This window comes from Moschus berezovskii, chromosome 11 (genome assembly GCF_049115385.1).
Source record: "Moschus berezovskii isolate FMDL1 chromosome 11, NW_MosBer_1.0, whole genome shotgun sequence".
Taxonomy (NCBI): domain Eukaryota; kingdom Metazoa; phylum Chordata; class Mammalia; order Artiodactyla; family Moschidae; genus Moschus; species Moschus berezovskii.
Window position 1 is genome coordinate 34,476,963 of NC_142470.1, and position 25,751 is coordinate 34,502,713.

At 46.5% G+C, this 25,751-nt stretch overlaps 2 protein-coding genes across 2 annotated transcripts in view; one reads left to right on the forward strand and one right to left on the reverse strand.

Moving 5' to 3' along the window:
- PRR30 (proline rich 30) overlaps positions 1 to 25,751 on the reverse strand; it is a 78,815-nt gene that overhangs the window by 8,407 nt on the left and 44,657 nt on the right. The window lies entirely within an intron of this gene.
- Positions 7,227 to 10,451, forward strand: TCF23 (transcription factor 23). The gene is made up of 3 exons (XM_055400555.2): positions 7,227 to 7,477; positions 8,173 to 8,415; positions 10,266 to 10,451. Exons 1-3 carry the CDS (start codon positions 7,256 to 7,258, stop codon positions 10,449 to 10,451), a joined length of 651 nt encoding a protein of 216 aa, XP_055256530.1. The 5' UTR covers positions 7,227 to 7,255.

A 25,751-nucleotide genomic window follows, 5' to 3' on the forward strand; every position in this document is an offset into this window, starting at 1 on the left:
AAACTCAGTTGTTGAATACTGTAAATTTAAAATAGATTGATAGACCAGGCATGAGCTTTTCCATGAATTCATCCAGGAAAGGAGGGACTGCAGTCTTCAGTGAGGTTCTCAGGACTCTTTCCCTCTCAGAAGCAAGCCTTCTTTAGAGAGTTGCCTTCCAGAAATGGCATATATATTGTGTCATCAAAGAGGGCAGTTATATCTGAATTCTCACTTTCCAGGATAAGAAATGAGCTCTTGACCCTGCCAACTGAAACACACAGCCTGAGGTAAGTGCCAGAATGCCAATTTATAAATTTACCCTAAAAAAGTAGCTCACGTGGACAGGAAATAATTCGCATATTCTCCCTTTATAGGCTATTTGGGAAGTCAAAAAGTAATCAGAATCCACATAATGAATTTACCATGAGAAATCATAGTTGCAGGGATTGACATACTGCTTTCAACATCACTGATTCTGTCAAATCATGTAGCCAGAACTGCCTTGGGGTCAGAAAGAGGCTTAATGCATGGTCTCAGAACCAGGATAGTTGGGCAAACTAATAAATTGATTGCCTGATAACACCAAGCTAAGAGGTTAGTTTCATTTATCTCAACAGAAATACTTAAAGTCTGTTGAGCAAAGCGTTATCTTTTCTGGCCAGTGCTGGCATGAGTATTATCAGATTTGTCTCTATGATTCTTCTTTTCTTGCTCTTCCAAAGCTGATCGATATATTCTCTCAAACTAGCTGCTGTGGAGACTTGCCAAGTGGGAACCGTAATCTGCACTCCTGTGTTCTAACCCTCTGTGAGTTGCTTTTGTAGTTCAGCAACATGATTTGCCTTATCCTCGAGTGCTTGTTTGTATCTAAATATAGTCTTTAGTTACTTACATAGAATTTCCACATTACTCTTTTAGTGTATGCTCATTTTAGTTATTTACATTTAAAATATTTTTTACAATGTTGTGTTGGTTTTTTGCCACACAACAATGCAAATCAGCCCCAATTATACATTCATCCCTTCCCTCCTAGCCTCCCTCCCCTCCCCGCATCCCATCCCTCCAGGTCATCACAGAGCACCAGACTGGGCTCTCTGTGCTGCATAGCACATTGCTCTTATTTCCTACTTTGAAAATGAGTTTTCTAGCCTAGGAATTATAATTATCCCCTTATATACTGATTTCAACAAGACTTTGATGGTACTGTGGTGGAAATACCTGAACCAACCAGTTGAACCAAAGGCTTGTTTGTCTTTTAGCTCTTCTTGTTTTTTGAAGTAAACAAACAATGCATGGATAAATTCCATTATTAAAAAGTCCAAATAATGCATACATATACAGAGTAAAATTTATAAGTTGGCCTTGATACTCTTTCTATTTTTACTCTCTCCAGGAATGTCCAGTATTTGTCCTCTATTTTTGGATATATCTGAGTTTATCAATTATAATTCAGTGTCTCTGCTTATGTATCTCTAATCTATCATTTTCTGAAAGAGATGTGTTAAGTTTGATTCAGTTCAGTTCAGTCGCTCAGTTGTGTCCAGCTCTTTGTGACCCCATGGATTGCAGCATATCAGGCCTCCCTGTCCATCACCAACTCCTGGAGCTTGCTCAAACTCATGTCCATTGAGTCGGTGATGCCATCCAACCATCTCATCCTCTGTCGTTCCCTTCTCCTCCCGCCTTCAATCTTCCCCAGCATCAGGGTCTTTTCCAGTGAGTCTGTTCTTCACATCGGTGGCCAAAGTATTGGAGCTTCAGCTTCAGCATCAGTCCTTCCAATGAATATTTAGGACTGATTTCCTTTAGGATTGACTGGTTTGATCTCCTTGCAGTCCAAGGGACTCTCAAGAGTCTTCTCCAACACCACAGTTCAAAAGTATCAGTTCTTCAGTGCTCAGCCTTCTTTATGGTCCAATTCTCACATCCATACATGACTACTAGAAAAACCATAGCTTTGACTAGATGGACCTTTGTTGGCAAAGTAATGTCTCTGCTTTTTAATACGCTATCTAGGTCATAACTTTTCTTTCCAGGAGCAGTGTCTTTTAATTTAATGGCTGCAGTCACCATCTGCAGTGATTTTGGAGCCCAAGAAAATAAAGTCTGTCATGGTTTCCTTGTTTCCCTATCTATTTGCTATGAAGTGAAGGGACCAGATGCCATAATCTTCTTTTTTTGAATGTTGAACTTTAAACCAGCTTTTTCACTCTCCTCTTTCACTTTTATCAAGAAACTCTTTAGTTTCTCTTTGCTTCCTGCCATAAGGGTGGTGGTATCTGCATATATGAGGTTATTGATATTTCTCCCGGCAATCTTGATTCCAGCTTGTGCTTCATCCAGCCCAGATTTCTCATGAGATGTATTAAAATCAACTATAACTGTTGATTTATATATTTCTCCTCGCATTTCTGTCAGTTGTTGCTTTATTTTTGAGGCTGTGTTATTAGGTGTGAAGCTATGTTTACGATAATTAAGTCTTCTTGTTCTATTGTTCCTTTTATCATTTAGCAAATCACAGTGAACTTTAAAGACAAACTAACCCAGCTTTCTTCTCCGGAAGTTGGGAAATGACCAATAAGGCAAAATGGAAGAAATGAAAAGGAAGAAAATAAAAATAAGGCTAAAAATTAGTGAAATGGAGACTTTAAAAGAATAGGGATTCGCATTCATTAAGATGGCAATTATAAAAGAAAACAAGACAGAAAATGAGTGTTGCAGAGGATGTGGAGAAATTAGAACTCTTGTGCACCATTGGTGGTAATGTAAAATGATGCAGCTACTATAAAAAACAGTATGGCTGTTCCACAAAACATTAAAAATAGAATTATCGTATGATCCAGCAAGTTCACTTCTGGGTAAATACCCCCCAAAATCAAAAACAGGATCTCAAGGATAAAGAATATTAAAAAAAAAAACAAAGGCTGATCTTTGAGCAGGTTGATAACCTAGACATATTTCCAGCAACACTGATCAAGAACACAAAAAAGAGTTGTGTCCACTCCAGGAATTCCCTGGAGTCCAGTGGTTAGGAATCCACACTTCCACTGCAGGGCGCTTGGGTTCAATACCTGGTTGGGGAACTAAGATCCCGCATGCTGAGTAGCACCAAGAAAAAAAAGAGTTGGATGCAAATAAAATATAAAACAAAAATACATGAGAATATCTCTAGAGACGTAAGATTGGAAAAGAATAAAAGTGCATTTTTCCTTTGGGCTGGAAGTAATCACACTTCCAGGTTCATTTCTGTAGCACTTAAAGCACTGAGAGAAATGTGAGTGACTGTTCCAGAAAGAGAGGGAGAAGGCTACTCTTCTTGTCCCTTTGCACTGGTCCCCTGGCTATGCAGATAGATTCTGAGCTTACTGAGTACTTCTTTCTCAGAGGGACCTCAAATATGAATAGTATTCAAGAGGTCATTGTTCCAGGTGTAGATGACAAGTCCCGGGAGGTGGAGCTCAAGCTCTTGGTTGAAAATGATCCTACTCTATCTATATCCACTTCCGCTCCATATCTCTGTAGACAGAGCCAGTCCCACTGTGAACTGTGAAGGGACTTCATCCTCAACCTGAAATAGTGGGGGCTAGTGGTGCTGTGCTGAAACAAAGCCTAGGAGGAGAAGAATCTGTCATCGGTACTAGAGGCCAAGATAGGAGCCATTAGGCCCAACTTCCATTAGTTAGACCATTTCTGGGACCCTACCTGATTTCTACTCAAGAAACAGATGTCCCAGACCAACTTCAAAAGAGAATACTGACTTCCTTGGTGGCTCAGTGATGAAGAATCCACCTGCCAATACAGGAGACACAGGTTCAATCCCTGATCCAGGAAGATTCCACGTGCTGCGGAGCAAATAAGCCTTGAGCCACAACTATTGAGCATGTGCTCTGGAGCCTGTGCTCCACCACAAGAGAAGCCACTGCAATGAGACCTCATGCACAGCAGCTAGAGAGTAGCTCCCACTCGTGGCAACAAGAGAAAAGCTAGTGCAGCAATGAAGATCCAGCACAGCCAAAAATAAATATGTAAATTAAATTACAAATTACTTTAAAAAAGACAGAAAATGCATGGCAGAAGCTGTGCCTTCACCCATCATCTGTCTGTGTTCTCCATGAAGCCCATTTGGTCCAATGTGGCAGAACCTGCCCTGCCATATCCATGGCCTGGCTGTCAGGGACGAAGCCCAAGACTGGGACAAAGCTGTACTTCACAGGACTGTCCACACAGGTAGTCCCGTACCAGCAGAGATACCAGGCATGGCATGGACCTGAGCTGTGCCCTGTAGATGAGTCTCAGCCCTCAGAACCATACTGCCTTCAAGACAAACTTGCAGAGGCCCAGTCTGCCTGCTCTGCAGCCTGATAGGAAACTTGTGCAAGAAACTTGTGCAATAGAAATGTCCCCTGGACTTTTGACCTGGGAAACACACCCCTGTATTTCAGGCTTACCCTGTTTTGGTTCACCTCCTGGGGCTTTGTGGACACTGTTTTTCATTGTGTAAGTTTTCCTTTCCTTTCTAGCATCCCTGCTGAGGATCCAAATCTGAGAAGTGAAAGTCTTGAGGTGAGCTGAAAGTCTTGAGTCCTGAGGTGAAAGTCCCAGGTTAAACTGGCCATGACTTGGCAGTCCTGAGGAGTGAGCATACGGGTAGAAGAGCTCCTTGAGAGTGTAGGAATGCACTTGGGCACAAGGAGATCTCTTTTCACGTGGCTGCAGGTGTAGTTTTAATTTTTTTTCTTCCTTCCTATCTGTGTCTTGACTCAGAAAAGTTGGAGCCAGAGCTCCCTCTTTCCCTGATAGGTAAGTTTCTCCAGAAGGAAAGAGATCACACCATTTACCATCTGCCAAGGGCTTCATTGGGCTTCCCTGGTGGCTCAGAGGTTAAAACATCTGCCTCCAATGCAGGAGACCCGGGTTCGATCCCTGGGTCGGGAAGATCCCCTGGAGAAGAAAACGGTAACCCACTCCAGTATTCTTGCCTGGAGAATCCCATGGACAGAGAAGCCTGGTAGGCTACAGTCCATGGGGTCGCAAAGAGTCGGACACGATTGAGCGACGGAACGGAACGGAAGGGCTTCATTGAGTTCCCTTAGAAGTCTGGCTTTGGCATTGACCTGATTACATTTCAGATGGGCTTTGGATGAAAGATTTTGGGAGAGGCCTGCCTTAGCCACACCCAAATGCCTTCTGAGAAAGACAATATTGAACTGAAAGTCTGAAATTACTTGCTACTCATTCTATGGCCCACTCCTCGTCTCATGGATTGTTAGATTTGGAATGCCCAATTTATCTGTTTATGGCGGTGGAGTTCTCTGTAGACAGCTTTTCAAAACAGGGCTGAGGGTCTTGGGATGAGCGTCCTACTGATTTTTAGCTCATCACTTGAAGGTTGGCATCTGATAACTTCGGAGTAACTACACATATAACACAAGACAGTTCTGTTATGTCTGAAAAGTATGAGTTATTGCTGTTTCCATCCAAATGCCATTCTTCTGTCCTGAGGGCACAGTGAACAGGTCTTTCAAGAGAAAAATGACCTTTGACCCCAAAGAGGATTGCCACAGTAATTTCTGATGACCCTTAGTTTCAATAGCAGAGAGGTTCTTGTATAAGGCAGGGTTCTTATGCCCCTGAGAACGTGTATATCTCTCAGGTAAAGCACAGAAATGTTTCATATCAGTCTCATCTTGTGAGCCCTGCACAGGATGTTCATTCTGTTGGAGTTGTTGGAACTCTAGGTTTTTCCCATTTTCTGAACCAGGTGTTGCTCTTAGACAGTCAAACTGCCTAGTTGGGATCTTATTGTACATAGTGATCTACAGCTAGGTTTCAACACTTCACTGTGTGTTGTGGAGAGATTTTTCAGGTCATTATACACAGGTTTGCTTCTTATTACTGCATATCATTCCACAGTATGAATATACCTAAATCAATGTGATCACCTCTTTACTGATGGACATTCAAGTCAGTATTACTTCGCCTCTGTTTTCCTTTCTCTGGCTGGCTGAATGTCTGCCTCCCTGTACATCCTCCTTTGTTTCTCTGTCGTCTCTGTACTTTCCCTTTACTTATTCTGTCTCTGCTGGCATTTAAGATTGGGGGATAAGGGACTTGCAGTGATTCTGCTGTAGGGAGGGGTGGTAACTCAAGGTCAGGGGTGACTCTGGCAGGCTGGCTATTCCTTCAGCCTGTCCCCTCCTAACCAGATATGGAGGATTTGAGGCAGCTCAGCAAACAACCTGGTACTTGCCTTCAAAGACTTCGAGTCTCACAGGGAAACAGACATGTGAGTGATCCACCCAAGGCAGAGCAGCACAGGGTGAGGGGCAGCATTCCAAGTCCCACTTGACTTCCTGGGCTTTCATCACCTCCATCACTTCTGTGTGTGACATTGCACAAGGTATTTCACTCCATATACCTCAGTGTTCCCTTCTGTAAAGTGATGATATAAGAGTCTTTTTTTCTTAAAAGGTTGATCTAAGAAATAAGATAATATGTGTGAAGTACTCACCACAGTGCTTGGCCTGTACTGATCTAGAACAGTGAACCATTAGGAAGCTAACTAACCAGGGTGTGGCTGTACATAGAATGGGGTACCAATCAAACAGGGAGACGTGGGCTCTGGGTTCGGTGGGGTTGAAATCCTTTGGGCATAACCCAAAGGATGGGTAGTTTTTCCCCTGGCAGAGCTGGAGGGAGGTATTCCACGGGGACAAAGAGGTAAGAGTTACAGTACTGAGTTGGAAAGAGGAGGCATGCTTGGGATAGGGGGAAGAAGACCTGTGGCCAGAAGATTATGCTCACAGGCAAAGGCGAGGGAAGGTCCTTTCAGGGATGTACACAACCAGGCTTCTGGCACTGGGAAGGGAGTTCAGGGCCCTTCCGTGGACTTGAGCCCCAAAGCTGAAACTGCAGGTCTATCCCAGGACCACCAGCGGCGTCAGGCAGGGCTCTGGGGAGGGTGCTCCTCTCCCACCGTCCTCCTGCCTTGTTCGGCAGGGGCCTCCTCCCAGGGCTTGGCCACTCCCCGCGTCCAGCACCCCCACCCCTCAGCCGGCTAGGAGGCAGTCAGGAGGCTTTTTGCGGGGGCTGTGCCGGGTGGGCGGTTTTCCCAGAGCAAGGAACCGAGCAGGACTGAGTTGGCGCCAGCTCCCTCAGATATAGACGTTGCTGGCTGGATGACCAGCCTGCCCTGCTAGCGAGAGCCCAAGGGCTCGCTTGGGCACCGTGTCCCGGAGCTGGGGGCTGCAGCACCACACCTCAGGGGTGTGGCATGTCACAGAGGGAGGCCAGAGGGGCACGGGCCATGCCAGGACTGGGACAGAGCCCTGCCAAGGCCACGCCGAGGTTGTTAGCAGGCACTGAGAGGAAAAGGAGCCGCCTGAGCAGGAGAGGGCAGGACCTGTGGGAAGAGTCCAACTGGAGCAACCAAAGATGGAGCCGAACAGCCCCGAACCCTCGAGGAGCCAGGGCCAGAAGCTTGGCTCGGGGTCGGGTAAGAAAGTCAGGGCCTGAAGAGGGAGCTGGGGGAGGCAGGCATGGGAGGTGCTGCAATGCCGTCTCTGATGGCAGAGTCTCACTCATGGTTACTCCCCTGCCCAAGAGAGGGGCCACTGGTCAGCTTCTGCTCTGGGGCTCTATGCTTGGGTAGTTGGGACAAGTCAGAACTGGCCTTCACCAGAGTGCGGCTCAGAGAGCTGGCCCAGCTGAGGAAACTGAGACCCAGAGGAGTGAGGTGTTTCCCAAGGTCCCAGGGCAGCCGTCAGCAGCAGGGCCAGTGGGCTTTGCTGTCCTTTCCTCCTAACCACAGCCGCATCCTCATCTCAGGACCTGGCTGGGCCGAGGGTCAGCCCTACAGAGCAGGGCAGGGCTGTGCGCTTGCTGCGGACCCAGGGCATCCTGATAAGCAGGATTCAGAGTGAGGTGTCGATGGAGCGAGAGCTGGGGGAAGCCCAGTGGAAGATGGGAAAGAGGCCAAGATCGCAGTTCTGAGCCCAGGCGACGTCTTCTCTCCATTTCCTCCACTGTAAAGTGGGGCCGTGTCGAGAACAGACAGAGAGGGGATGAGGCCCTTGGGTCTCTGCTGATTGGCTTGCTGCTACTCTGGCAGGAGACCTTGCCCTAGGATACACTTAGCACCCGGGGCAATGGGGATCCAGTCAGACACACTCACCCAGGCCCTCTGTGCAGAGCGAGGCCAGTCCTGAGAACGCCGCGCGGGAGCGGAGCCGGGTGAGGACGTTGCGCCAGGCCTTCCTGGCCCTGCAGGCCACCCTGCCGGCCGTGCCGCCTGACACCAAGTTGTCCAAGTTGGACGTGCTGGTGCTGGCCACCAGCTACATAGCCCACCTCACCCGCACGCTTGGACAAGAGATGCCCGGCCCTGCCTGGCCGCCTTTCCTGCGTGGACTCCGCTACTTGCACCCTCTCAAGGTAGGTCGCAGGCCCGGGGCATTGGGGAAGGGGGTTTGGGATGGGGATCCCTGGACTCAGATCCCATACCTTGGGCAGAGCTGACATTGGGACCAGCTGCTTCCTGCTCTCTCAGAGGGAGAGAAGCTGAGGCAGGCTCTTGGGACTGGGCTGACCCTGTGTTTCTCATGAGATGCAGTGGGGGTGATGATTAGAAATGACTCCATGAGAATGTGGTTTCTCTAAGAAGAGGGAAATTCTTAAGAGGCCCCAAGACTCTGGGGCACTTAGTGGTTGAGGAGAGAAGTGGGCAGTTTCCAGGGCAGGGGCCTGGGGAAGAAAACCACACTTTAGGGAGATTCCAGGGTCTTCATGCCACCATAGAGGGTCTTGGTGTCCTCTGGACTTCTGTCTCAGGAGGGGTTGGTCTAAGAAAACATCAGTTTGGAAGCCACCCAGCCGGCTAGGGGAATAGCAGGGGCTGGGAAATCAGGGAGGAGGGCATACTGCTTGCAGAACTTACCAGGCTGCCACCTACCTTTCCCGAACTTCTATTTTATTGTACATTAAAAAGGACGACAATGTGAGTCTGACTTCGCTTCCAGGGAATGAAATGAGATCATGAAGGAAAAGTATGATTAATAATAATCATCATTGCAATAACAGTTAACATTGTGTTAACATTATGATAAGTTATTCCAGGAGCTGGACTAAGGGCTTTAGAGTGTTTTCATCTTTTAATCTACGCAAGAACCAAATGAAGGTTTGTTTGTTTTTAATTGAGAATTACTTCACAGACAAGGAAAACAAAGCTTAGGGAGGTTAAGTGTCTGAATGCTGTTTGAACCCTAGAGTGTCTGACTTTAGACCCCAGGCTCATAGCCACTAGGCAGGCTGCAGGGGTGGAGGTGGGGGTGGGGGGTGCAGAGTAAGTTCCCGATTGCAGAGTGTAACTGTGATAAAGGGTCATCTTTGCCCTCTGAGGATGACAACTTTATTTTTATGGAGGATACTTGTCATCATCTCTCTCCCTTAAACATCATAGTTCTGAAATGTCTTGAGACTTAAGATATTTTTCTTTGATGTAAATACAGCTAAAATTCAAAAACTTGAAACATAAAGGGGTCACTCTGAAATGCCAGTGGTGGCATCTGGTGCAGAGTCCCCAGGTGGCACAGTCATCCCTTAGCTGAGGGGAAGCAGTCACATGCAGTTGGTGATGGATCAATATGTTGAAGAATGAATACATGAGAGCCCGGCTAGGGCTCGAAGCTGGGCAGCTTGGTGGGGTGGGGTAGCTACCCAGGAGCAGGGGCCTCAACCACTGGGTCGGGGGGCTGTCAAGAGGAGGGCAGATCTTAGGGCAGAGTCAACCTGGCATTTTCTGGGACTGCCCACGTGCCTGCTGCAAGGACAGACGGGCCTGAGAGGCCTGCTGCTTTTAAAGAGAGTGTGCAGCACTGATGTGTGTGGCCACAGGCACTTGGGCGGGTGCTGGGCGAGAGAAGGGGCCAGGATTGTTCAGTGTCAGGAGGAGCCTCTCCCTGCCCCACTCGGCTGCCCTCCCCATCACCCAGCCCCTGGCAGCTGCTCACCTCCCTCCCCACCATGGTGGGGGCGGTTTCCTCTTGTGGCCATTGCACTCCTCAGACAGCTCCTCCTGTACCTTTCAAGCCAGGCTCAGGTGGTCAGGAGAAGGTGTGAGGCCAGAAGTGGTGGTGAGCCCAGGACCACTGTCACAGTGCAGTCGTGGTGGTGGGAGGGGGGTGGTCCCAGGGAGGGAGGCTAGGGAAGGCCCAGATTTGGGTACCAAGGGCTACAAGGGGCTTTGCTAGTGAGCTTGACTCTCGTGCCCTCCCTGTGTATTGCAGAAGTGGCCGATGCGATCTCGTCTCTACGCTGGAGGCCTGGGGTGCTCTGGCCTTGACTCCACCACAGCCTCCAACTCGGGCTCGGGCCAAAGAACAAAGGAGGCAGAGGCCGGGCCCCAGGTCTCTGGAGAGGCAGATGCCCTTCTTCCCACCAGGCCACTGTCACCAGCACCCGGTGACAAGTGATCGTCACCGTCGCCCCCTTCTCCTGGACTGCGACTCAAACCTTGGGACCTGGATTCTCTGCCAGGCCTCACCTGTCTTCATTCTGCCTTTCACCCATCGGATCTGATTCAGGCTCGGCTCCGGGTCCCAGCAGAGCAGTGGGCACCTCTGTGATGAGAGTACTCAGGAGGACCAGGAGCAAATAGAGCCTCAGCTTGCCACCCATGGGTGATGCCCCTGGGGCTCCCTTGTGGCAGTTACAAGGGGAGTGGGTGAGGAAATGGTTTGATTGAGTTGGAAGTTGAATTCGTGCACTGTCCCTTGCTTTTCTCCCCTGAGGTTCCCACAAACCCTGGGAGATTGCAAGACAACAGGCAGAGGTAGCAGCTGAGGCTGAGGTAGCGGCCGAGGCTGCAGGGGCTGATGGGAAGACCAGGGGCCAGACTGGCTCTTGGCAGCTATGAGTGTAAACAGAGCTGGGCCGGGGTCATGTAGACAGAGGGGACACTGAAGAAGGGAACATGCTTTGCTATTTGCACTGCAAGATGCTCACCCGACGTCAGAGGCAGGGAAGAATTTAGGAGTCTTGTATCTGCATCATGGTCTCTCCAGCTGCCCCTCATCACTACGTTTTCTCCCTCTCTGGGCCCTGCAGCCTTCCGCTTTTTTCTTTATATGAGTTATATTTACAGGTTAAGCCAGAAAGCTTACATTGCTTACATTCCAAGATGCAGAGAAATCTGTACATGGTCCTAGCTGCCTGGTTTGAAATTTCATCCCAACACCTTACGACCTTATGTATGAAGACTCAATTACATCCTTGAAGGACCTTAGAAGGAGAATGTGTATCTTTTCCAGGGGATAATAATGACAATCTGCCATTGTATTAGACACCTAACCTCCAAGACAGACAAGATAGGCCTGGGTTCACTGGGTTCCTTCCATGATTTTGGCTGAAGGCCTCAGTGGCTCACGAGTTATTTCCAGTCTGTCTTCGAATGAGCTCTCTCGGGCCAGCTCCTCCTCACAGGCACTGCCCTCCCAGGCTCTCCCCCTATCCTGCCATGGGGTGCCAGAAATCAGATAGTGCTTTGATGGAATTTATGTCTGGCCCTGTAGAAGTTGTTTGAGGAAAGATCACAGAGTCTATACATACAGAAAGGAACTTTCCAGATCAGGTATGGCTTCAGATCAGGCACCTAAAGCCCAGACAGAGAAGGAACCACCTTTTTGTTAAACTTCAGTGCCTCGGAGTGGAAAGGCAGGGACCAGGCCAACTAGAGTCCCAAGAAGCCACTGTTGCCACCATGAGAACAAAGAGATTCCGACTGGCTGGGAGCATCCAGGGGCCTGAGCTCTGGTGTGCGGAGTGGCTATTCCTCCACAGGGCTGGCTAGGACAGTGGGAGAAAGGGGGCTGAGGGAGTGACTCAGCAGACTGGGGCGGAGGCAGGAAAGGAGACACAGAACGTCCTAGCCGAGGCAGCGTGAGACGTGGGAGAGCAGCTGGACCGGGGCTGGGAGCCATGGGGAGAAGGCTTCGACCAAGGCCAGACTCGTAAATCTCCTGAGTCTCCGCTGAGGGGCCCGGAGAGCTTGTGCAGAGCCGATTCTGGGCAGCTGGACGGGGCCAGGCAGGGCAGAGACCAGGTGTGGGTGGGCATGAGCACAGCGTTCTTCACAAGACCATAAAAGTCCAGCTTGAATGTTCTATTTTTAAAGCCAAATAGCAGTATCTTCCTTGTTGAGTTTGAGCATGGTCAGAAGAGGAACAGATGAATTTCTTCATGAGCTGGTAGCACACCATTTCTCTGGGGGTGAAGCTGGGAAAGCTGGCTTTGAGGGTGTGTTGGGTCCCTGCCCCCCACCACCTGCCATAGCATGGGGCTTCGTCTGCTAACTCAGGGTTTGGAGCTTGCTCCATCCACCCAGTTCACATCCAGCCTTTGTCTTGTAATGTCACAGCCTTTGAGGGTGGAAGGATCACATTACCCTGGTAGAAAAGACAAGGAGGGCCGGAGAAGGATGCAGCTGGTGGGAGCTGGGGAGGGCAAGTGCCATCATGACAAGCTGCTAAGTCTGCCTCGGGATCTTTCCAGGCAAAGCTGCTATCCTTAGTGCTCTAGACAGGCCCTGTTGGCTCCTAAAGCCTTCTCCAGTCAGACAGCACCCAGCACAGCCCAGACCAGGAGGCAAAAGGGTGCAAGAGGGCAGGCATTGCCAAGGAAAGGACCAGGGGATGAATGGGAATAACCAGAAGAGATGTCAGGTTGGAGACTTTGACCCATAAATGAACCAGAGTCAAGAGTAGGCCCTTGTCCCTCTGTAGCAGAGAAAGAAAAACACCTTCTTACCAGGAGACCCTGGGGTAGGGCTATGTGGGAAAGAAGCTCCAAAAGGAAACAGGAGCCCAGACGACAAAATGACACTCAGGTGTCCTGAATCGGGAGTGAGAAGGATGCTGGTCTACTGGGGGATCTTTTACCTCCTGCCCCATCCCCAGGTGCCCACTCACCGCAGGGGCGGGACAGTTATGGCCAGGATGGCTTCCCTGGAACCCAATGTGTGATATGCCTGTGCTTTCTGAGGGGCAACATAGTTGGAGGGCAGAGGCTTAGATGCGCTTTGGGAAAAGCAGAGCTGGCCAAGGGATACCTAAATATTAAGGTGGAGACTGTGGATTTCACTAAACTGAGAACTAAGTGATTAGAAACAGAGAAATCTAGTCTTGTCTGAGAAATTCCCTTTCTCTTCCTCTGGACGTAGCCAGGCAAGGATGAGTCAGATGACCCTGATGGATGAGATGCATGTCCTCTCCCTTGTGTGGCCTAAGCCCTAAACCCAGGGCCCCTGCAACTTTGGTTTTTGAGAGCAGGGGTTGGCAATCTATGGCCTGCAAACCAAATGCAGCCCCAGATTTTGTGCTAAGTCACTTCAGTCATGTCTGACTCTTTGCGACCCCATAGACTGTAGCCCGCCAGACTCCTCTGTCCATGGGATTATCCAGGCAAGAATATTGGAGTGGGTTGCCATGCCCTCCTCCAGGGGATCTTCCCGACCCAGGGATTGAACCTGAGTCTCCTGTGTCTCCTGCATTGGCAGGCGCCATCTGGGAAGCCCAGATTTTGTAAATAAGTTATTGGAAAACAGATACACCTATTTCTTTACAGACGATCTATGGCTACTTTCCTGATACAATGGCAGGGTTGAATAGTTGCCACATACAGAAAAGCCCAAAATATTTACAGTTCCTGTGAAGGAACTCTAGCCCTTTATAGAAAAAGTTTGCTCTTGATCACCAATATGCAAAGTGTTGGTCTAGGAACACTGGGGGTGGTCCCTGAGACCCATTCCGTGCTCTAAGTGGCCAAAATTATTTTCATAATACAAGATGTGATTTGCCTTTTTTCACTCCTAGTCTCTCATGAGTATAATGGAATTTTCCCGAAGCCAAATAACATGGGATATTGCAACAGCAGATGGAGTGTAGAAGCAGATAGGAGAATCCAGCTTTCAATTACAATAGACATTAAAGATATTTGCAAAAATGTAAAACAGTGCCCCTCTTCTCACTAAATATTTTCCAATAGAGAACATAATTATTTTTCATAAAAATGGTATGTATAGTTACATATAGTGGGTTAATTGATGTTATTTTTAAAGAAATATTTAAGTCTATTTTAGTTTCTAATATGATAAATATCAATAGAAATTACCCACAGCAAAAGCTTCTCAGAGTCCTACGTTTTAAAGAATATAAAGGGATCCTAAGACCAAAAATTCTTAGAATCTCTGCTCTAGAATAGATTGGCAATGGTCAAGAAAAGCTCTCATCTCATCCCCCTGACCCTGTATGTGACAACCCTACCCTCCGCCTGGGGCAGACACAGTGATTCAGTCCTGGCCTTCGAGACAAGGGGCTTGAGGTGATGGGGGGCAGGGTGTGCCTGGTGGAATGTGGACAGAGGGTCCCGAGTCAGGATCACAGTGAGGTCTCCTGAAGGATGAAGGTGGGGCTGATCCCCGGCTGGGCGGGGCCTTCCTCAGGCATGGCCATGGCTTCCTGGTCTCTGCTGCCCCTCAGCATCCCATTGCTCATCTTCTCTGGAAACACAGCAGCTTCCAAGGAGAGGTTCTGGGGAACGCAGGCAAAGGGTGGGGTGAACGTGAGATGAAGGGGTGGTGAAGGAACCTCTCTTTCCTCTTGCAGGAGGGGTGACCCTGCTGTGATCCCGGCTAGAAAGGGGACCCGCGAGGGGCACAGGGGAGAAGGGGAGGAGCAGGCCTGGGGTGAGCACGAGGGTGGGAGGGAGAGGACAGGCCAGCAGCTGTGGCCTCTCAGGGCCAAGACCCTTCTGCCCACCAAGCCCCCGCTTCCCTGTGGGAAGGAGCCGGCAGTTGCTGCCGGACCATCCAGGCTCAGGCAGATCATCAGAGAATGGAGGCTGGGGGAGAAAGAAAAGCGGGGGACGGAAACCAGAAGGCCCGGCAGTAGTCTGAGAGGGAGGGAGGGGCGCTCTGACAACAGAGGAGCTACCTGGCTGCGGGCTCTGCAGGGAAGTCGCTTCTGACAGGACAAGGCAGGAGGGCAAGCAGTTTCGGCAACACTGGGTAAGTGGTCCGAGGGTCCAGAGTCAAGCCCCACATCACCCCCTAAAGACAATGTGCTTCTGAGACTCTGGTATGTACTCAGGGCACACCTGCAGCCCCCTGCTCTCCCCCTGCTCTTGGGGCTCTAAACCCCCAGTCGCTGCCCACCTCCTAGAGCTCCACCAAGAAGCCTGACTGTTCCAGAATACCCAGGAGCCCAGGAGTCCCTGTGCCTTCATTCCATACCCCCCATCACCACTGCACAGACTACTAGCCCCCCGATTCCTCCAGACTTGCGGCCAAGCGTAGATTCCCCACACCCCAGGCAGAAGTGGCCTCCAGAAGAACCACATGGTTCCAGCTTTGATGATGAGAAACCCCAGGAGTGAATATCTATCTCCTCTTGATTGAGCCTGGGTTTCCTACTCCCCCCACCCCCAGGTTGGCTGCTGGAGGCTCTTCCCCTCTCTGGGGGGTCTGCTATCTAGCCTCAGTTTGGGAGAGGAGCCCCCTCCCCACATACAACACAACTAGGGGACAGCAGCTGAGCACAGAAACAAAGGACAGGGACCATCTCAACGTCCCAGGACAGAAGCAGCAGGATTAAGTGTTGCCCACAGGAGATGCTGGAAAGATGGAGGAGAAACCAGTAGTCACTGGGGAGATCATGGGGACAGAGAGGAAACTAGGACCATTGAATTAGCTAAGAAGCTGTGAAGGGGAAAAGCTATGAAGCTATGAGAAGTTGGGTGTTGTTTAGCCTGTAAGAAAATAACAAATTATGAGATTAGGAACACTCCTCCACATCAAGGAGACTGGAAGGAGAAAAATGAGTAAATCAGGATGGCCTAAATACCAGCAGGTCTATCAAGGTTTCAGTGGGTCAGAACCTCTGGGTTGGGTCCAAGTTGGATGAAAATAGGTTCTGTGTCATACATCCCAGAAACCACCACTGACCGCATGGTGGTAAGCAGAGTCTTGGAGAAAGTATAGGTCTACTCTCTCTTCAAACGCAAACTTTGACTAGGGCTTAGAGAGGGAGCCATGTGAATATAAAACTGTCAAGATGTGCTGTGCTCTGAGAATAAGGGTAGCAGCATAAAGCAGAAGCTGAAGCAAAGCTCAGCTCTAATCTGCGAAGTGTGGGTTCGTGCCAAACCTGAAGGGAAGGGCTATATCACAAAAGACCATTGGCGCTGACACTAGGAGGGCAGCCAGATGTGGCAAATGCTGGTCAGCAAAGCTCCTCTTCCTTCACCTGCCAGGGCTGGTTTAATGTGCTTCAAACGTGGTGATACTTCACCAACTGGCCAAGGAGTTTCCTTCTTGACCAGTCTTACCAGGTGCCTGTTGGCAACAACACGCTGCCAATGTCATTTCTCTGGACAGAAGGACAGACCAAGGCAGACCTGTTTCGCTCTCAGAAAGTTGTCATAAAATATGTCAGTAACCCAGACAGGCAGGCGCCTCTCTCCTATGTTCCTACAAAAATGAATATTTCCTGGTGCCTTTGAAAGGTGGAACTCTACATGAGATTTTAAAAAGTGTTACTAAAAAATTGTGAAATCCTAGGTTGTATTTTGATGACTAACAGGGACCAAAGTTAACAGCTTTTTATGGTGCTCCTGTTACATGTGAGCCACGGGGTGGGCGTTGGGTGAGAAGACTGGATAGCCCTTTTTGAAAGGCAGCAGCACTTTTAGAAGAGAACCTTATATTGCAAATCCTCTTAAGAAACCAACTGTTAAAAACACTACCAGTGAAGTGATGGGATATGTTATTAACACCAAGCTTATTTAAGACCTAGAATGAAAAGCAGCCCGTCTCCTGCATATTAAAAGAAGCCAAAAAAAAAGAAACCAGAGCCATCCATAGCCTCCCAGGAATAGTAAAAATCCTAAGTTGGTCCTCCTAAAGCTCTTTTAAGAAGGAGAAAAATGTCTTTTCCGGCTTAAGGAGACACAAAAATTGGCTGGGCTTTCAGCTCACCACTTTTACTAGAGGATTTATTTTCTTTAAAGCATTTCAAGGATGACCTTTGTATAAAGCCAGAACTGGAATTGTTCAGAAGCCACCCTCTGGCTTCTTTACCAGAACTTCTCCACTTAAATTTACATCCCAAGACAGGAAGCTCATCTATTTTAAACAACTCCAAGCTCTTTGTAAATTGAAAAATTGTGAAAGATTTTTCACAATTTATGTTGATCTGTTCTTCCATAGCTTTTAGTGTTTTTCCCAACTTAATATGGTCCTGGATTATCATCTCATTACCTGGTGCAATAGTTGCTATTCTTAGGGAGATTTCATTGATTTTTTTAAAAATTATTTATTTATTTATGGTTGGGCTGGGTCTTCGTTGCTGCTCAGGCTTTTCTCTAGTTTTGGCGATGGGGGCTACTGTCCAGTTGAGGTACATGGGCCTCTCATTGCCGTATTGTCTCTTATTTCAAGCTCTAGAGTGTTCAGGCTTCAGTAGTTGTGGCATGGGGGCTCAGTAGTTTTGGCTCCCAGGCTCTAGAGCAAAGTCTCAATAGTTTTGGCGCACTGGCTTAGCTGTTCCACAGCATGTGGGATCTTCCCAGACAAGGGATCAAACTCAGGTCTCTTGCATTGGCAGTCAGATTCTTTACTACTGAGCCACCAGGGAAGCCCGGGAGATTTCACTCAATTTGTTCTCAGTTATGGCAACCATGCCGGAGAAGGCAATGGCAAGCCACTCCAGTACTCTTGCCTGGAAAATCCCATGGATGGAGGAACCTGGTGGGCTGCAGTCCATGGGAGTCGGTCACGACTGAGCGACTTCACTTTCACTTTTCACTTTCACACATTGGAGAAGGAAATGGCAGCCCACTCCAGTGTTCTTGCCTGGAGAATCCCAGGGACGGGGGAGCCTGGTGGGCTTCCATCTATGGGGTCACACAGAATCGGACACGACTGAAGTGACTTAGCAGCAGCAGCAGCAGCAGCATGGCAACCACGCATTTACAGAAGGAATTTCTCCTGAGATACCCTAAGTGAACATGAAGAAACACATCAGAAGAGAGAAAACTTGGGCTTGTAAAAAGTCTTTAACTGACTGCTGAAAAAGAAATTATATGCTTTATGGGACTCCTTCATGAGTGCCATATTTTCTAAGAAACATTATCGGACTTCTAACATTATGGTTCACTAATGTGCAGGAAATCCCTTCTGGTACAGAACACTCAAAATGATGGATAAAAATTTTAAATGTTTAAAAATGCATTGCTGGGCTGGCAGAAAAGTGAAGGAAAGGAATAAGAAAGTATAAATGCAAAATTGGTAGGCCAGCACGGAAGCCAGGGTAGCCCTGGTGGTATATGCAGGTTCCTGGTTTTAAGAAGCCAAATCTGAGGACAAGGGACAAAAACCCAGGGTCCATACAAAGTGTGAAGTTGGATCAAGGACTCTGTGATCAACCTGGGATCCCCAAATGCCAACATCCTTCGTGAGTAAAAGAGAGATGAGAATACTTGCCCAAAAAGGTCTGGGTTTGGGGTGGAAGTTGGGGAGGGAGCCTCCCACAGATTCCCAAACCCTTAAAATTTAGGGGGAGAAGCCAAAAAGCCCCCTGTTTTAAGTGATTTCAATTTAGAAGTATTTCTAAGCACAAGAAAGTACAATTCTTTTCTGGAAGAACATACTTTAAATCAGGCTTTGAAGGAGTTCCATAAATAAAACTTGAGCTCATAGCAAACAATTATAAAAATCAGAAGGAAACACGGAGCCATAAGCAGTGAGAGCAGAAACCCTGGACTTGCAAGTGGTAGGACTGCGGGGAGCCGGCCTGAACAAGGCCCCAAATGTTGGCCCTGGGAATGCCTTGAAAGTGCTGTTCCCTGTCCCACCACCCCTTAAGAGAGTCATAAAACGTTTACCAGGCCTTATTTGTTCTTCCTTGAGAAAAACAGAGCAAATAATCCTTTGCTAGGTTTCTTGTTTATTCCCCAGATTTATGTAGGTATGTTTTCCTTATCTCTCAAAATAGATTAAGAATGTACCCCCTAATCTTTATAGCCTGCTGACTAGTTTTTCTTATCTTGTGAGCATTAGTCTAAATTCCAAGCTTGTCTTAGAAAGCAAACAAGCCTTTGTAATCTTCTATAGATGCAATAACTAACCTGGTAAAAGACTTGGTATTTTTATTTACCCTGTTCCCTGTCTCACTTTGTATGAAAACCCTGGCCCTTTTCAATAAAGTCGCTGATTTGCCTCACGAGCATTCAGTCCTCTCGACCCCATTCTTTACTCCTTAATTCTTTTCTCAGGCTTCTACGTCGTTGCGGTCCGGACCTGTTCTCTTTGCCGGCTGGTACCGGCAGTAGGACCACACTTGCAATAACCACAGATATTGTAATGTTTAGGTACAGAATACACATTAAATATGTTTATGTATAAAGAAATAAAGAGTATTTTGAAAAGACAAAACAGGAACAAGAGGCTGTCAAACATGACCAGGCAGAACTGGAGGAAAATACAGAATTTCTAGAAATTAAAAATATAATATTTTAATTAGAAATCCAGTAGATGATTCAAAACTGCCAAAAACAGAACTAATAGAAGAGATCTGAAGAAATTACTAGAATTCAGTACATAGAAAACAGAGAAAAGAAGAATATCAGAGAGTATTTTCATCACCTTAGAATAAGAATGTCCTTTAAAAAGACACAAACAGCACTAACTCTAAAGGAAAAATTGATGCATTATGCTACATGAAATTAGGAACATATATTTGTCTTAAGATGCCACTGAGAGTGAAAAAGGCAAGTTCACAGACTGGGAGAGAATATTTTCAATATATAGGATTAGAAGAATTGTATCAAGAACTTTTACTTAAAAATCCTATAGTACAATAAGAAAAAGACTGACCACCCAATTGTAAATGGTCTCGAGACGCTCAGAAACCTTTCTAAAGAGGATACCCAAGTGATTCAAGTTGTGTAACCTCAATAGTAGTTAGAAACATGCAAACTGAAATCATAATAAGATACCACTACACATTTGCCAGAATGGTTAATACCTGTGTCCAGCAAGTACACATCTAGGTATACACCCCCAAAATACGAGTGCACAAAGGACATCAAACCTGTACAAGAATGCTCATAGCAGGGATTTCCCTGGTGGTCCAGTGGCTAAGACGTCATGCTCTCAATGCAGGGGGCCCAGGTCCAGTCCCTGGTTGGGGAATGCAACTAAGAATTCGCATGCTGTGATTAAAGATCCTGCATACCACAACTAAGACCTGGCACAGCAAAATAAATGAATAAGGAAATTAAAAAAAAAAAAGAAGGCTCATAGCAGCATTGTTTGTAATGGTCCCACAGTGGAAACTTGTATTCCTTTCTTATAGCTGCTGAGGCTGGACTCCTGCAAACCAGCTGTCACCTTGTTAGGTTCTACCAGTAGGGAGTGCTAGAGGAAACCTTCGAGGCAGGAAGAGAAAAAAGGGATTTGTTTCTTACAGTTTGCTTCCCTCCCCTGAGTGTCATGGCGGCAACTGAAGTTTGGGTTTGCAGCCACCACCCCACACCCCACCTCCGTCTTACTGTACCTGGACTCAGGTCTGAGTTCCTCCACCTTCTCTAGGCTTCTGGATTCCTGGAACTCCCACCTCTTGCCTTTGTTAACCACCCATCTGAGAGCTTCCTCCTGTTGCCACATCCGTGTTTCCTAGACTCTTTCCTTTGGCCTTTACAGTCCTTATAACAAGTTCCAACTGTTAAAAAGAACTGGTATGGGGACTTCTCTGGTGGTCCAGTGGCTAAGGGTCCATGTTCCCAATGCAGGGGGCCAGGGGTTCGATCCCTGGTCAGGGAGGTAGATCCCACATGCTGCAACTAAGACTCAACACAGTCAAAGAAATAAATAAAAACAAATATTATTTTTAAAGTGGTATGGTTTTTATGTTCCTGACTAGATCCTGAATGATACTACAGCCAAGTTTCAATTCTTTTTGGCAAGTTTCAGTTCTGACTTTCCTCCTGACCAGGAATGCTTTGAACTCCTCTTTTAAATAGGGAAGCTGAGGGCCGTGACAAGTTTCACAGATCCTCAGAGCCTCACTTGTTGGTTGTCGATGGTCACAGAAATCACTCAGAGCCAAAGAGCAGAGCGTCTTGGATGTCCACCAGTAAGACTGCCTGCCAGGAGGACAGGGAAGGTCACACCAACGCTGTGAACATTCTCTAGCTGCGTGTTTTTATCTCCTGTGAGTGTGCATGAGAAAATGGTCTTTCCCAAAGTCTTCACCACCCTCCTCCAACGTTGCTCAGGAAACCGGGTTTGAGAGCATCAGATTCCAGACCCTCCCTGCTATTACTATTGCCACCATTGTGTACTCACATGTTTAATAACGTCATTGTAAAGGCTGATTCTTTAACCAGATTGTAAATGTGTGCAGAGCTTGCCCAGCAAACAAACAAGAAAGTTGTGTAATTTGTGAGCAAAATAATGTGAGTTGAGACCTTGATGGGCCATGATGTTTCAGCGTTTTTCCCCTAGCAGGCTTATACTAAACGTTATGAATTATCATGAAGTCACTCCACCCTCTGTTCCCCCCAAAATAACCTCATAGTATATAATTTTCCTAACTCTCTTAAATACACATCTCCATAGTTCCCACCATTTATATCTGTGTCTAAGTAAAACAAATTGCTTATTCAAAAAATCTATTTTTATTTACACTTTCAGCCAGAATATTCCCATAAGATTTTCCTATTGCATACAATCTAAATGCAAATCCTTTGGTTCTGCCCAGAGGTGTTATCCAACATCTTGGAATCTCAGCTCCTAACCTCCTCAAGTGCAATTTCCTGGGACTTCCCTAGTGGTCCAGTGGTAGAGTCTGCCTTTTAATGTAGGGGACACAGATTCCATCCCTAGTTTGGGAAGATTCCACATGCTGGAGAGCAACTAAACTCATGTGCCACAACTGCCTAGCCTAAGTTCTAGAGATCGGCAGCAAGAGAAGCCACCACACTGAGAAGTCCACACATCATAACAAAGAGTAGCCCCATTTCGCCACGACTAGAGGAAGCCCTCGCACAGCAAGGAAGATCCAGCACAGTCAAAAATAAATATAATTAGAGTCCCTAAAAGAAAACACCTCTGCACTTCCACTGCAAGGGGCACAGTTTCCATCCTGGTAGGGGAACTTCAACAGTACGTGAACCGTGAACTTCCAAATGTTCAAGCTGGATTTAGAAAAGGCAGAGAAACCAGAGATCAAATCGCCAACATCCACTGGATCATCGAAAAAGCAAGAGAGTTCCAGAAATACATCTACTTCTGCTTTATTGACTATGCCAAAGCCTTTGACTGTGAGGATCACAACAAACTGTGGAAAATTCTGAAAGAGATGGGAATACTGGACCACCTGACCTGCCTCCTAAGAAATCTGTATGCAGGTCAAGAAGCAACAGTTATAACTGCACATGGAACAACAGACTGGTTCCAAATCGGGAAAAGAGCACATGTCAAGGCTGTATATTGTCACCCTGCTTATTTAACTGATATGCAGAGTACATCATGAGAAATGCTGGACTGGAGGAAGCACATGCTGGAATCAAGATTGCTGGGAGAAATATCAATAACCTCAGATATGCAGATGACACCACCCTTATGGCAGAAAGTGAAGAGGAACTAAAGAGTCTCTTGATGAAAGTGAAAGAGGAGAGTGAAAAAGTTGGCATAAAACTCAACATTCAGAAAACAAAGATCATGGCATCTGGTCCCATCACTTCATGGCAAATAGATGGGGAAACAGTGGAAACAGTGACAGACTTTATTTTGGGGGGCTTCAAAATCATTGCAGATGGATGGTGACTGCAGCCATGAAATTAAAAGATGCTTGCTCCTTGGAAGAAAAGTTATGACCAACCTAAACAGCATATTAAAAAGCAGAGACATTACTTAGCCAACAATGGTCTATCTAGTCAAAGCTATGGTTTTTCCAGTAGTCATGTATGGATATGAGAGTTGGACTATAAAGAAAGCTGAGCGCCGAAGAATTAATGCTTTTGAACTGTGGTATTGGAGAAGACTTCTGAGAGTCCCTTGGACAGCAAGGAGATTCAACCAGTCCATCCTAAAGGAAATCAGTCCTGAATATTCATTGGAAGGACTGATGCTGAAGCTGAAACTCCAATACTTTGGCCCCCTGATTCAAAGAACTGATTCATTTGAAAAGACCCTGATGCTGGGAAAGATTGAGGGTGGGAGGAGAAGGGGATGACGAGATGGTTGGATGGCATCACCGACTCAGTGGACATGAGTTTGAGTAAACTCCAGGAGCTGGTGATGGACAAGGAGGCCTGGCATGTTGCAGTCCATGGGGTCTCAAAGAGTCAGATGCAACTGAGCAACTGAACTGAACTGATTTCTTCAATCTTATTGAGACCTCTGTTTTTTTATTTTTACCACCTTCTGTTTTACTAACCATCTTCCCTTTACTATCCTTACTTTCTCTTCATTCATCTCATATTCCGTGTTCATTAATATAATCGCTCCCTTGCTGCTACCCTTCCCCCTCGCTCCTTCCCCCTCCACTGGTTTTGCCTGACAGCATCCTGACCCTGTACTAACTTCCCACTCCAGGCCTTGCTTGAATAAGGGGCTGGAGATGAAACCACAACTGTGCTCCCTGGCCTCCCTTGAAATTCTCACCATAAATTTCAAATGGGTACTTAGCCCTGCAGCAACCTTCCCCACATATGTTTCCTCTCCCACATCCTAACACAGTGATTTCCCACTTTTTTTTTTTTATATAGAGGCCTCTCAGCTTGCCTTCACGACATACTCATGAGAAAACAAGAGCAGTCAAGCAAGAACTCCTCCATCATCATACCCTCGACCACACCTCCCACTTTCCCAGCTGAGCCCACGCTCACGATGGATGAAGCCTATCCTCTATGTAGGCCTGAATCCCACCCCTTCTTGCCCTTCTGAAGGGCCTCACTCTTAAAAGTATTCCCTCTGTTTCCTTCTGCATCCTTGGCTTTTTTTCTCGCCACTGGATCATTTCTCCCATTTTTATCAGCCTACAAATACTCTCTAGTATAGCATCTCCCACTAAAACACCCTTCCTTGAACCCATATCCCCATCTGCCACCACATTTCTCTGCCCCACCCCAGAGCAACACTTTTTCCAAGTTTTCTCCATTGTCCTTCTTCACTCACTTGCTCCATCGAGGTGTTCATCTCTGCTTCTAAAATTGCTCCCCTTTTGCCAAATGCAACGTTCATTTCTATGGCCTTGTCTTGGATTTTGTTTTGTTTTTAGCATCATTTGATCCTTTAGAAAACCCTGTCTTCTTGAAGGGTTCTCTAGATTCCTTAACCAGCTGTTCCTTCTCAGTCTTCTTCTTGGCTCCTCCTCCTCCATTCTAATTATAAATATAAAAATAGCATGGATTTGGGGGAGAATGGATACATGTGTATGTGTGACTGAGTTCCTTTACTGGCCACCTGCAACTATCACAACGCTGTTCATCGGCTATACTACAACACAAAATAAAAAGGTTTTTATAAAGTAGTATGGGTAAAATTAGCAAGGCAAAAGTCATTATAAGTAAACTTAGAAGGCAATTGACAAATTGAACAAGAGTATTTAACAGTTCAGGTCATGGGCATAGTGAAAAGATCAGTAATATTCATAGAGTTCCTAGAAAATATTAAGAAAAGGCCAACAACCCAATAGAAAAATGGAAAAAACATAAACAGATCTCTGAAAAGGGAATCAAGCACCCTTTAATATACAAAGAGACAGACACATTCATTACTAACAAAAAGAAATAAAGATTAAAACTACAGTGAAATACCATTTTCAACCATCATACTAATAAAAATCCAAAAGTTTGATAATATGCTCTATGGAAAAACATATATCATCTATTGTAACATTAATGTGAAAAGATCTCTGAGACAGAAATAAATGAAGAAAAAGTACAAAATAGTATGTAATTTATGTTCCCAGACATATATGGTTTCTGTTTGTATTTACATAAGGAAACACACATACACACCAATGAAAAGCAGATACTTATTGAAGGGGGAACTGGAGTGGATGGGGATAAGGTGGGAGTGAGTCTTTTATTTTGGGGGGTGGGGGTGGCTGCACTGTGAAGCATGCAGGTTTTAGTTCCCTGACTAGGGATTGCACAGTCCTAACTACTGGACCACAAGGAAATTCCCAATAGTAAGTCTTTTAAGGCTATACATTTTTAAGTTATTTCGCTTTTGAATCATGTGAATATATTATTTATTTTTTAAAAAAAGAAATAAAAAACAGTGGTCCAAAATGAGTCTTAGTGCAATTTTTCTATGCATTGTGTTAGTCACTTAGTCGTGTCCAACTCTGGGATCCCATGGACTGTAACTCGCTAGGCTCCTCTGTCTATGGAGTTCTCCAGGCAAGAATACTGGAGTGGGTAGCCATTCCCTTGTCCAGGGGATCTTCCCAAACCAGGGGTCGAAGCTAGGTCTCCTGCATTGCAGGCAGATTCTTTACTGTCTGAGCCACCAGGGAAGCCCATTTATTATTTAAAAAGAGAAACAAAGAACAGTGGTCCAGAGTGTGTCTGGTGAAATTTTTCTATGCATTGGCTTAAGGAACACAAACACATGTCTTTCATCTTCAGAGGGAGTTAAAACATTATTATTATTATTATTATTAAGACATTATTATAATATTAAGACATTATTATAAGCAAGCTGT

What these genes read in the sequence shown, in the direction of transcription:
- TCF23 (XM_055400555.2), top strand. Translation starts at nt 7,256, where the DNA reads ATGTCACAGAGGGAGGCCAGAGGGGCACGGGCCATGCCAGGACTGGGA. An exon ending in GAAGCTTGGCTCGGGGTCGG is followed by an intron (nt 7,478 to 8,172) that starts GTAAGAAAGTCA and finishes CCCTCTGTGCAG; the next exon opens with AGCGAGGCCAGTCCTGAGAA. An exon ending in GCTACTTGCACCCTCTCAAG is followed by an intron (nt 8,416 to 10,265) that starts GTAGGTCGCAGG and finishes TGTGTATTGCAG; the next exon opens with AAGTGGCCGATGCGATCTCG.